General features: G+C 48.7%; 1 protein-coding gene across 1 annotated transcript in view; it reads left to right on the top strand.

Annotated features, from left to right (window-relative positions):
- Positions 1-13,597, top strand: part of LOC119094262 (protein turtle homolog A) — a 192,832-nt gene that overhangs the window by 174,664 nt on the left and 4,571 nt on the right. The window contains exons 10-13 of the mRNA XM_037217337.1: positions 1,569-1,699; positions 2,121-2,364; positions 9,473-9,766; positions 10,865-11,001. Of these exons, the coding sequence (XP_037073232.1) occupies positions 1,569-1,699; positions 2,121-2,364; positions 9,473-9,766; positions 10,865-11,001 (806 nt within the window). The remainder of the gene's footprint in view (positions 1-1,568; positions 1,700-2,120; positions 2,365-9,472; positions 9,767-10,864; positions 11,002-13,597) is intronic.

Genomic DNA, 13,597 nt, shown 5'->3' with positions numbered 1-13,597 from the left:
GCGTGGTCTGTGACTTTCTACATAACGGCTACCGATTGTCTTTCCCAGTTTTATCACTGGTAGAACTTTGGGTTCATACTCGTAGAACCCAATTAGAATGTCAGCAGTTCCAAGGGGAATACTCGGGTTGTGGCGTGCACATAGCTGGAAGTCGAATCCATTCAGTTCCTTCCAAAACTGTTTTACATGTGACGACCAATATTAGCATATAAATTGCCCGGAACAGTGTGCTTATGTTAACACATCAGACGAAGACGCTAGTGCGAAAAGAAATATGGCATCATTGACATGAATCCATTATTAGGCCCAGAGGTACGGACCCGTCGGCTGTACCAGAAGTCCAATGTCGCCATGACCTCCAGGCCTCTAGGATTCTGCGCCCCTGTCCGTTTCCCGGTTCACGCAGCCTCGAGTGGCGCCGTTTCTACCCGCAATGTAGGTGGGAGAAGGGCACGGCGGACCAAACGGGACACCGCACGCGGGCAGACGGGTCTGAGCTGATGCCTTCATTCTGATTGACGTCGCCCAGGCAGCTCTAATAATTACGCTGTCCGGGATGGAGCGGCTCGCTTCGTGGCCGGCTGGCGTCTTGGGGTCGGCGCGCCGCGTCTCAGTGGTCCCCGGGCGTCGCCTCCAGCGCAGAGTCAGACCAAACCCGTGCAGACCGCCCAGAGCTGTTTGTCAGCAGGAGCTCCGATGGTTCGCTTGGGTGCTCGTGTGGTTCATCCATCTCTGGTACGGCTGTTATATTACTGGTGACAAATGGGCTGAGTTCGGCCGGCAGCCCACAGCTCCGTAGTTTGGCGCCTTTTGGGTATTGTGCCGACACGTGAGCGCCGGGATAATGCTCAGGAGCGGAAGTTATATATTTCTGCGATGGTGTGTAAAAGCACCGTAGCCGTTGTTTTGAACCAGTGACCTGGGCGGGGCTATCGTCTGACAGAAAAGAAACACTAACAGGACATGAACGGCAACGTCAGCAACGCTTCGATCGTCTTAACTTCACTTTAATAACTTTCGTCAGCACTGAAGATTCATGTTTGTCCTGCGGAGGATGGCTACCGTCCGCATGCGGGCGATGTTGACAGCGTGTCCTGCCGTCGTCGGGCGCGCCGCGATTTGTCACTGAGCTCAGCGGTCACGTCGCGCGGCCGAGCGAAGCCTGCAGCGCTGTCGCCAGGCAGCGCCACGGTCGGCGCGCCGCCGCGACCGACGGGGCATGGCGCCTCGGCCGCCTTGCCTCCGATGGCCCGCCTGATTATGTCCCCCGCCTGTCCGACGGGACTGTCTTCGAGCTTGCGCGCGGATGGGAGGGGGGGGGGGGGGATGGCGTTGTAGATTGCAGCTGCACTCGAGCGAGAGTGCACTCGGTGCATGCAATGAACATGTGAAAAGTAGGGTTCATGGATCAGTGCACCAGTGAAGGATCACTGAATGTGTTCTGACGCGCCTTTCGACGGCGCGTTTGCATGCATGCCTCCTCTGCGCCACGCGGCAGATAAGGCGACGCCCAGTGTACCGTGACCCTGACCTGCTCGGTTTCTAGCCGTGTTTGTCCTCTTCCCCAGACTTGCCGCGCGTCAGCGTGACCTTGGGTAACTCGCTCGACCCGTCCAGAATCAAGGAGGGCGACGGAGTTTACTTCGAGTGCAGTATCAAGTCCAATCCCCCCATTTATAAGAAGGAATGGAGGCACAATGTGAGTATCCATTACGTCGCGTCCGACATTGGGGACGATAGTTACTGGTCACGTAATGCCAACTGCAGTGTTAGCTTGGTTATGCAATCTTGTGTGCCTGAGCAAAGGTTGACTTCAAAGTGATTTACAAAGATTCGAGCGCTTAGGGAGCGTTTCGCACACACAAAAGGTGAGCTCAACATACAGCACCGCGGTGTGTAACGCGCGGTCTAGTGTTCGGCGATATTTTTGCTTGAGTAACGAGGTACACGGCGTGCTCTCTGACAACCTTTGGTCTGGATCTTGCTCGCAAATGCTTGCTCACCCAGCAGCCCATTTCGGCGGCACGGTACTTTGCATTAGCGGAGCGAGCCTTGGCCCACCTGTCCGACGGTGGGAAGCCGCGGTGTGGTGCATGATCGCCTCAAGGGCGCTCAGGCAGAGGGAGTGTCTGAAGGAAGCTGCTGACTGGCCTCTGCCGCCGTGCCGCTCCGCGCGGTCCGATGTCATCACCCTGTCGCCGCAGAACCGCGTGCTGGAGCACAGCGTCCGTGACGGCATCATCATCAGCAACTACAGTCTGGTGCTGCAGGACGTCCGTCGCTCCAGTTCCGGCGTCTACATGTGCATCGGCTTCAACGTGGAGGGCGACGCCGAAAGCAACCCCATCTTTCTCGACGTCAAGTGTAAGCTACACGGACGTAGCGGACATGCCGGGGTGACAGCTGCCAGTTGTGCGAGGGCTTGGATGGCACCGGAGCGGTGGCACACGGGCTCAGACGCGTGTTTGACCAGCCGTAGACATATGTTTTCCTGACACCTGAACTTCGGATGAGGTCAGCGGCTTGGTATGTCCCCTGCGACTTGTGGTCAAAGATCTGGATTTAAGATGGCTGAGTTAGGAGTTTTAAGAGCACTTCAGACGCTGGTCCCCAGTTTGACCATATTTGGTCACATTTGTCAAGAAGATCAAGACTTAGAGACTTAGAGCTTTAAACAATGGGCTTACATAGAGCCCTACCCACCCTGAAAATTGGATGTCGATGCAGCTTTCTTATTTTTATATAGCGGGAGATGGGCAAATTGATCCCACTCCCACTCGAGCATGTATTCCTCCGGCCACGTGGGTGCGTGTTAAGTGTCACACGACTATCATTTTTCTCTCGTGTGACAGGCAAGGAGCCTCGCAGCACTCCCTGCCTTATGTGTCGAAATATAAACGTGCTAGAGATATGCGGAATATGGCGCTCAATAGTTCGCTTAAAACCGCAACACACTTTGCAGTTGAACACCAGTGCCTGTCAACATTTCCGGATCAAATGAGATCAGCGAGTTATAGTTAGTGAATATAGGCTTCCTTTTCTTTTTCTAATTTATGAAAGCTTGCAGCGTGGATAGAGACATTGTCCCGTGTTTCACTGAATAACATACCGATGGCTTAGTAAACCATCAGTGGGTGTAAGATATCACATATTGAACAATGCCATTAGAATTGTAAGTCTTGTACGAAAGCGTTGTGGGCACAGGCCCCTGCCTCGTTAAAAAATAAAACTAGGGATGGTGCAACTGTCAAAACGACGCTGGATGCTAACACGTCCTAAGCTGTGTAAAGTATCATTGAAAGTGGTCTGAAGGTAGGACAAGCAAGGCGTTGACAGGTGCCGCTTTGTCTGCTTTATATTTTTGTGGCGAGTGTAACCTAGCTTTATCTTGGAAAACCTGACCACTGCAATATCAAAAATAATTGAGTGGCGTCATCATGTACCGTGATAAGGGGTAGCAGGAAAGTCCTCGCAATGCATATGGTACTACAATCGAGGGTCGTCGGATGAAACTCGAGTGGAACGCAATATGAGGCCGACATGACCTGCAGAAAGAGTTGATAATTCCCGACATTTTAAAGAAAGACTCTTCAAGCTGCAGCAAAGATGCATGGAGAACCCGGCTCCTAAAAACCTTTGTGTCTTGCACTCTGTTTTTTATATATGTATTCCTGTCAATCTTACAGGGCGAGGTCTCTGAAGCTCACGCCTCCACTGGTCGCCAACAACGGATACCGCCCTCAAGCCACGATCGAGAACCTGAAATGATTTGGGAACAGTACAAAACATATTAGCCCCGTACGAACAAAAACACATTCAGATATCGGTCCAATTTGATGTAGATGTGACGTCATTGAGCACACAGGCCTTTGTCATGTGCTGACGTTTTCGACTGACGGCCGCTCTGGGCTACATTTGAACAGCTTGGCAGGCATGTCGCTGCCAGCCGCCATCACATCATTAGTCCGCTCGGAAGGGAACTGCAACTTGTGGCACTTCGCATTATTTTTTTCTGCCCTATAATAACTTTTGCTCACATCAAACGATCAAGATCGAATACATTTTTCACTGAAACCGCCTGGGAAAGTTAAACACTTCATTTTAAAACCAAAGACCACTGGTGCTACCAATGAGCTAACGCTCTCTATTACTATGCCCATCAAGCAAGTGAACGTATGACTTAAACCCTTACCCCACGAGAAAACCGTTGGGGCCTCTACCTTTTAACGTATGACTTAAACCCTCACCCCACGAGAGAGCCTTTGGGGACTCTACCTTTTAACGTATGACTTGACCCTCACCCCACGAGAGCGCCGTTGGGGCCTCTACCTTTTGACGTTTTTCAATATACAATTCATACGGTTTGAGCACGGTGCCGACATTTTTAATACCTGAGTTTATAGCAGTCTTATGCAAGCTGTAAAAAGTTTATCCTTATTTCTGAGATGTGAGAACTAGAGCGCATTTCTTGCAGCAAATGCACTCCAAGGAGGTATTCTGGACTATTTCCTTATACTGCTTCATTCAACTGTGCCACTATTAGGTGCATTCATATCACTATACTTGCTTTTGCAAGTCGAGGACATCTAAGATCAAGCCAGTTGAAACTTTCACATATGTTACCAGATTTGACCTCTTGAAAGCCAAACGGTTTAGACGATTGTGGGTGGCTTGAAGCGGTCATTAGCTTTTGTCACACAACTTTATTAAACGCATTTCTTACCTTGTTTGCCCATTTGTACGGCTTGTCTCGCTCTCGATTTAGCCTGACGAGCAAATGCAACAATAGGTTTATACAGATTTGGTCTATATTTGATATAGACACTTGATTTTTCAGTTGATATAAACATTTGACGTTTGATTTGATATTGAAACAAGAGAAGCATTGAATTTCAAAAATCTGACTTGATCTGTCAAAGGTCAGACTTACATATTTCACTTACACTTAACTGATGCAGTCTCACGAGGGCTTCCCATTGTCCATTTCCAGGGGTTCTAGTTTGCTCAGTCTTCGAGCTATTAGGGACCTCTGGGGCCACCCATCTCCGCGAACGGTACAGGCGAAAATACTCCGGTGGGACGAAATTTATGGCCCAAATGACGGATGAAGTTAACTCGGCACCGCTTGGGTACTTCACCACCCGTGACCACCTAGATTAAAATCACCCCCAGCAAGCGTCTCGGGACCTAAAAGACCGATCACTAAACTTCAAACGGTCAATCTCACCAAGGAATTATTGATCTCATGCCTTCACATGATTGTTGACGTCATAGGTCACAACAAATGTCCCTGCCCTCTCCCCCCCAAAAAAAAATAATGTCGACAGGACCCGCAAGATCTATCGTACCGCAATTGATTTGACACCAAACACAGGAGACCATTTTTATTCTTCTGATTCACACAGGTATGACGACATGGTCATGGGCGATTATGAGGTCAAGGAATTTTCATGTCAGCGCCATGTCACCTCTTAGGTTTAATTTCTGACGCTTCTAATTCGCGTTATATATAGCTTTTAGATATATTTAAAAGTTAACATAAAGTTTACATATAGTTGCTTAAAGTATAAGCAACTTAACTTTTCACTTCTCTACTCCCCTCTCGGTTTCACCTTCCAAAAGTTGTCCATTTGGTAGGCACTCTCATGACACGTATTTGGCATTCGATTGTCCATGCAAACGATAGTGCTTTGCTGAACTATGCATCGTCCCATTCATAAAATAGACGTCGGATCCATAAGGCTTTGACTGGGCTTGACATTGACGCCTTCATCTGGTCGGAGGATCACGACGGAATTTTTGAATAAATGAGATTGCTTGGATCCCATCCGATATGTTCTTTGCAAACCAGAACCGTGGTCTAATTCTCACCATACTCTGATCATTCGCCTGTTTGTTTACAAGCTTGTGGCCTCAAGCACATGTAACTCCGACTTAAACCTCACCGGCATCACTGAGAGGGTTACCCAGGCACCGGCATCACCGGCATCACCGGCATCACCGAGAGGGTTACCCAGGCACCGGCATTACCGGCATCACCGGCATCACCGAGAGGGTTACCCAGGCACCGGCATCACCGGCATCACCGAGAGGGTTACCCAGGCGCCGGCATCACCGGTATCACCGGCATCACCGAGAGGGTTACTCAGGCGCCGGCATCACCGGCATCACCGGCATCACTGAGAGGGTTACCCAGGCGCCGGCATCACCGGTATCACCGGCATCACCGAGAGGGTTACTCAGGCGCCGGCATCACCGGCATCACCGGCATCACCGAGAGGGTTACCCAGGCACTGGAATCACTAGCATTACCGGCATCACCGAGAGGGTTACCCAGGCGCCGGCATCACCGGCATCACCGGCATCACCGAGAGGGTTACCCATGCGCCGGCATCACCGGCATCACCGGCATCACAGAGAGAGTTACCCAGGCATCCCACCGCGATCCACCCACAGACAGGGACAGGGACAGGGACAGGGGGAGGGGGCACGGCTGGGTGGCTGGGCGGCTGCGGTCGGCCGGCGCCCAGTCCGATCTGTTCGGCGTCCCCTGACCCATCGATCGCATCACTCAGGCAGCTGCCAGCGGCATAGTGCGGCCCACCGGCGGGACGGCCTCCCCGACCGCACCCCGCCGACCGTGAAGCTCAGACCCCGCCGAGCACGGGCCCGAGTCACTGGCCCGTCACCATTCCGTTGCCAGATGTAGGTCCGGATCGTCCTCGGAGCACTGTACCTGAATCACCCCCCGCCCCCTTCCTGAAAAAACGCTGCACCATTAGCCCAATATGAGTCACGGGCCATCTGCCGAGCACTGGGCTCGCATCTTCGCCGGACGTTTGGCATACACTGCCGGCAAGCACCAGATCGCAGCACTGGTCTTGTTGGCACAGGTCTCCACCACCCGTCCGTCAGCACTGCCGGTCTCTTCCACGCGGGCTTTTGAGCACAGAAACCTGCTGCCGAACCCGAGTCCTAGTGTATTGAGTGTAATTTCCAATCCATCATAGATGGTTTGCGGTATCTGATCGCGAGTCCGCGTCGAATGAGCTTTACGTCGCATGAGTCCCAGCGTATGTCTTTTAAGGTTGGGTCAGAGTGAGCTTTCGAGTCCTGGAACCACGACCCTGAGTTTGACGTTGCGTTGCACAATCACGTCATGTAACGTCTGTATGACGTCAGAACCGCTTCTAGATTGGCCGTGTCAGCATTGGCACTATAGCGGAAGGGCTTACTCAAATGTAATGCTTCAATTTGCCGAGAGGCGGTGGTGTTTGCTTATACATACTTACACTGTTGTGAACCTAGATACCTCTCCTAAGCAACAGGTCACAGTTGCTCATCTAATGTTAGCGACCTTGTTTGACCTTTAGAACGTGATGTTCATCTTTAGGTCATGCTGAGCAAAATTATACAAAGCTGCTTTGATTTTTACGTTTGAATAAGCATCAAGGATGACGCTGGGCGGTATGTTCCTTAAGGCAAAATGTTGACCCGGGTCAATTTATGTCAGTGACCTATGCTGACCATTGGAAAATAATCCATGGAAGACATATGATGCAGACCCTGTCTTTAAACAATTCAAAATGAGCACCAGAAACTACTGCATGCGGCAAGCTCTCGAGTAAAAAATAGATTGGTTTTGACTTTGGTCTGTCCTTCCTACCTCACCCTAGGTCAATGGAATTTGTTTATTCAATTGTTGTGTTGCCTGACAAGCTATATCAGAGATGAATGGCTTTGTCTTACACTCCATTCTGGCACCAAAGTGAACGATTCCCTAGAAATTGCATTCGCTTAAGCCATGGCCTGACTTTGACTTGCCATAGGTCAGCTACCTTGCAAGGTACATACAAATCCTGGATGCCACTGAATACATTAAATTAATATAGTAACTCATGAAAAGACGCTCTATTTTATTGTCTACAGCTCGGCAAAATTTGATATGACGCCTGTTAAAAATGGATGTCGTGATGTCCAGAAAAAAATGCCTTCGGTATCTCTCGCTGAAGCGTTGATCTGAGATTTCGTCAGGGCGGAAGGTTTGGAATTTTCAGTGCTCCTGAAGTTTCGTGCCCATTGAAAATAAAGGCATCGGGCAACTTTGTTGCGCCATCTGGAATTGGGTCCCACGTGAAAATAAAGATTATGACGCCTCAGAAGGAAAGTGTTGGTGCTCCTTCTCCGAATGGGCCGATCCAAGATTTTGCCACAGGTAACGGTAGAGCATTGTGGTGCCCCTAGAGGTATGGTGCAAAGCAATATTTCGGGTCATTCGTGGTGCCCCTGGAATATGGTGCCTCGTAAACAGAAAGTTTAGATGGTTTCGAAATGAGGGCTTTTAGTTTCCCTTTACTATGATGTTTTGGCGTCTCAAAGGGATTCCAGAACCTAGTGAAGGTCCAAGGAGGCATATCCCCCCCCCCCCCCCTATTCCGCTTCTGCTGCGCCGTACATGGCACACGCTTGAGACCGTCCAGCTTCAAAGACGAAGCACTTCCGCAGGAAGCTTTGATACCCCGTACGATGCAGATGGCTGCCGCTGATAACCGCTGGGTATTTCCCATCTTGATGGCAGCCATAACATTGGATATATGCCGATGGTCACATACGTTGGATTGCTAACCATGAATCTGCCCGTTTGGGACATTTGTAAGGAATGATGTCACATATGCGGCTGCTCAACTAGATCTGGGCAATACAACCTGGTAAAGAGGTGAAAGTGACGACACGATCTGTGCAAATATATACTGAAAAAATCACCACGCGATTTAAACGCTAACCCATCTCGAAATCTGACAGGAATCGACAAGCAGCCAACCATCACTTATCGACAGCATTGCCAGCTTCCCGGAGTGATTGACATGAGGCATGAATAACATGGGAGAAATAATTGTTCGGCCTATCGCCGTCATCTGGTGTATAGTACGCCCACCAGATCACACGCATACACGCCAGACGAGAACGACAGTCTGGGCACTTTTGTTATCCATGTAAGCGCTCGGGCACTTGAACCAACTGGGAAATCGGGGCCGACTTCCTTCGTCCTCAATTGTCTGCTCTTTCTCCGAGTTTCGCACAAAATGAAACGAAAGAGGCAACTTGTGGGCTGCCTTGTGGGAATTAGATGACAAATGACCCGCAATTAATTTAATGACAGGTAATACGAAATGACCGTGACTTTTACCTCAAATAAAAATATACATTTTCTAGTCGTTCGGAATGCAAAACACGCCTAAAGACGCTACCTTGCTCTAATAATCTCTGTTCTGTGTCATGGTGCGTTTGAGTGGGGGTCCGTCAGGGCCCCACTACCGTCTACGGTCAGGACCGTCTAAACTAACCCGTTGCTCGGCATTTCGAGAAGTAAGAGCGTTTGCCACATTTCACAGATACAGCCACGTTGACTCTGAACTTCCTGCAGTTTCAGCGCAGAGCACACCCTTGACGATGCGTTCTGTGTTGCGCGCAGTCGCCCCAGTCTGCCGTCCCGAGCTGCCTCACATTTACGGCGTCTCCAAGAAGGAGCAGGTGAACATCCTGTGCGACGTGGACTCCAATCCATCGCGCCTGCACTTCCTGTGGACTTTCAACAACACGTCCGAGATGACGGAGCTGGACAGCAGGCTGGTCAACAGCAGCGAGACGCGCAGCATGCTCACCTACCAGCCGAAGACTGAGATGGACTACGGCACCATCTTCTGCTGGGCCACCAACGACATCGGCAGGATGGCCCGGCCCTGCGTCTTCCACGTCATAGCTGCCGGTGAGAAAGCTTCTCTGTGAATGCGCACGCACTGACTCTAGTTAGGTGTAAATATGCATATTAGTTGGACAACACTATTGTTTTGAGTTCTACGCTATTGTTCTGTTATTCGCTTTGTTCAACTGCATTGTTCTCTAAGTACGCTTTGAAGGTTTGGCACGAATTGTAAGATGACCATTGGCATGGGTAGCAGAAAAGCGAGACGTGAGAAGCAAAAATTACGGTTTATGTGTTCAGTGGGCAAGAAAGTCATGTGGACTTTTAAATGTCACTGGGGCTTAACGACGAGGTCATCCATAGGAGGTGGTCCGAGTACTTGCAAGTCAGATAATGCGGAATTAAGTGCACAATATGTATAAGGTCCTGACATTGTGGACGAGGTGCGCGTGTTATGTCATGCGATACAGTATGCGCCTATCACTCGCACTTTGAGAAATTGACACAATTTGTGGCGTTGGCTCCCGCTTTGCCTAGCTCGTTCGTCATAACAGCAAATTCACTTAAAAAAGTTACCAGGCCGAAAAGACTGGAGTGGGTTGAAAGCTTAAACGTCAGATTAACCTCTAGTGGTTAACCGGAGAGGTGCAAAATTCCCTTTTTTCTATATGCTGTATTTGTATACAACGTATGTTGTACGCATTTTTGCTAAGTTGCGCTGAAACGCAACGAATCGATGAATGGCGTTGAATAAATCGATTTTGCCTCGACCAGTTCGGCTGGATGGGTTTACGAATCGTGCATTGGTAGATTCACGAGTAAGCCTGACTCAAGACTGGCACATCGGATTCCGCTGAAACTTTTAGATGTCTTCCGCGCAGGGCCCTCTTGTTCATATACAGTAACGCATGATGTCTATACCATGGGTGCTGAGATTATTCAGTAGTTTTTTGTGTTTGGTAGTTATGGTGTATCCACATAAAACAGAAGCATGCACTGTACATCCCGCGTACCCAATCGCGTGGCGTTCATTCTCGACGCAAGCGCTTGACGATTTGAACTGTACAACGAAAAACGCCTAGTGACTCAAGTCGTGCTTGGAACTTGGACGATAGAGTTCCCCAAGCGTTCGCCATCTCACGACATGTTTGTGGTCCACAGGCCCCCCGGACCCACTGTACAACTGCTCCATACATAACCGGACTGCGATGGATATGTCGGTCCATTGTATGGAGGCTTTCGATGGAGGTCTGATTCAGTCATTCATGCTCAACGTGTTTGCCGTCGAGGACGACCATGTAAGTCGGCTCCGAATGGAACATCTGAGCAATGTTCCTCTCGCTCGATTGTTCGACTGCTTTAACCAAGTTGTGCGTCTCGGGCGAATACTTTCTGGTATAAGTGGATTGTGTCTACGTTTACTGGCGGTTAACTTGTGTTTGTTATCTCCTTTGATTTTGATTTGCTCAGGGAAAAGCATGCAGGAACGACGTGACTTGCATTGGCACTTTTGGTACAACGGTGTCGCATCTCGCTTTACTGTACAAATGCCTTTGCGATATTCCTGCAATGCGTTTCCAATCACTGTTGACGGTGATTCAGCAGCCGACAGCACGCTAGACTCTGCCTGCTTTCTTCAGATAGGTTGTTGTCATCGTGATGTGACGTTAAAAAATCTAAATACCTAAGCTTCTTAGACAATCGACGTCATGGATCACCATCTTCTTCATTGGTCATGACACTCGCTCTATGATTTCACTATGATGACATACCTACTATCTGCTGAAGTTGCTAGAATGCTACGTCGTTTTGAGCGCAGGTGACGCTTGTATTTGTTTATTCACAAGCACGATGCGTAAAAATCAAAAATCGGATCATTTCATACTGCTATGCGTGTCCAAGTATTCTAACGGTGAAATAATGTCGAATGTTGAATTGTATGGCGTAACTATCCATACAGAGACTCAGGTACCTGTGTATAAAGGGCAAACCGCATGCAGTGGTGTGATGAATGTACTGGTGCATAAATAGGGAATTGGTCAACAAACTCACACAATACCGTCAGCAAAGCTTTCGGTGAATGTCGTGTCTCTAGCTCAGCCAGACCCATCCCATCTCATCCTATTCATAACTCACTCGATTGTTATGTAGATTAGACTAATAGCTCCCATTAAATTAAGTTAAAGCAAGCTCCGAACTGAAACATTCAACAAACTTCGTTCAGAATATCCAGTGAATCAATGTTACTCTCTTAATTATTTCTGAGCCGAATTAAACGAAAAATTCAAGCTCGTTCGTGACGACGCTTCTATAATTGTAGTCTGCAGCATTTTCGAGTTAACATAACATTCGAGTCCATGTGGAAAATGGCTATGACCAAAAGCACAACAGTGAAGCAGCCTAAGTATTCCAGAACCCATGCAGCACCATCCAGAGCCAGGCTACGCTCGCCAGCACTCTGCTGGTCCCAATGTCTGCCACACCAATTGCCCATGATTCCAACAAGATCACAAACATTGCCAGGGAAAGTACAGCTGCGGACTCACAGCTCAGGGAGGGGCAGTGGCTAGCAATGAATGATGAAATGAATGAATGATTGAAGCAGCATCCACTGGGCAGAGTGCAATACAAATTTATCAAATTGTCTTTGAAATTCAGTGTGCCACAGTTTATGGAGTTTTGAACTGAACTGCTTTGAATATCATACAGAGCAGTCCACAGCCCTGACGTTTTAAGACTTAAAGCCCGCTGGCTTCTGAGCTTGACGTCCACTGACTTACACTGACTTTTTCGAGCAGGCTTTTTCAAAGTCACCCTGGCATGCGTGAAGTTATAAGAATGTCACGGGATTGCTACGTCATTCGCCACGTGGTGCTCAAGGCAAAGACAAATATTACCTTATCATTGAGTTATTCGTGTCTGGCGTGCGTCAGCACGATTTGTGGCATCAACGGACTTCAGTCGTTCAACAAATGCAATGTGTTCAGTGCAACTTTCCAACAAAAATCCAATACTGTGCTGCTATTTGGGCAGTGGCACGAGTTATGGGGGAAATAAGACGGGAAATCGAGTAGCTTAACACGCGCCCGGTTCGAGGGACAATTTGCCCTCCCCCTTCCCCGAAGGTTTCACAACATGGTTTTCCATCGGCGTGGAGTAGCCGAGCCAATTTTTGCATAGCTGTAAGTAATTACATAGCGAATCATTCGGTATAAAGAGTTTATGTCCCTCATAGTGTCTCTGACATATGGCAAGTCAAAGTCAGCCCATGGCTATGAGCAAGGGCAATTCCAGGGAACCGTGCAATGTGATGCCGCAATATAGTGTTAAGCAAAGCCATACATTTCTGAGGGAGCTTTTAAGGCCACAAACCAGTTGAATTTAGCGTTACAACAAATTCCATTGACCTAAGGTCAGAGATGAAGATTGGACCGTGGTCAAAACCGAGCCACTTTTGCCATAAAACTTGCTTTTATGCTCAATTTGAATTGGTTGATAACAGCGACCATAACAGACATATTTCATGGACTTCTTAAAGGCCCTAGTAAGCCACTGACCCCAAAAAGACCCAGACCCCGCTTTGTATTCAGAAACGCACCGCCTGGTTTGATTTTCAACCTTTTTTTCAAAATAAAGGATAGAAAGACTTTTTGGGTTTTTGGTCACCATGATCTTCTTAAGGTCAAGCAAGGTCATTGACCTAAAATGAACATTCGTGACCTTGTGCTTAGAACAAATGTTTAGGTCCAAGGCGGTTGAATGAGGAAGTCTAAAGGCTCTTTGAACACCAAGCTTGAGTTTGAACTCGTTTGATGTTTTTTTACCAGAGGGTTATGGCCTACTTACCTCCATTGTTTTGTAAAGTGAGTTCAAGTACAGACCAACCCTGTTAAT

This window comes from Pollicipes pollicipes, unplaced genomic scaffold, assembly GCF_011947565.3.
Source record: "Pollicipes pollicipes isolate AB1234 unplaced genomic scaffold, Ppol_2.1 Scaffold_4002;HRSCAF=4701_pilon_pilon_pilon, whole genome shotgun sequence".
NCBI classification, from domain to species: domain Eukaryota; kingdom Metazoa; phylum Arthropoda; class Thecostraca; order Pollicipedomorpha; family Pollicipedidae; genus Pollicipes; species Pollicipes pollicipes.
This window is presented reverse-complemented; position numbering and strand designations above follow the sequence as displayed.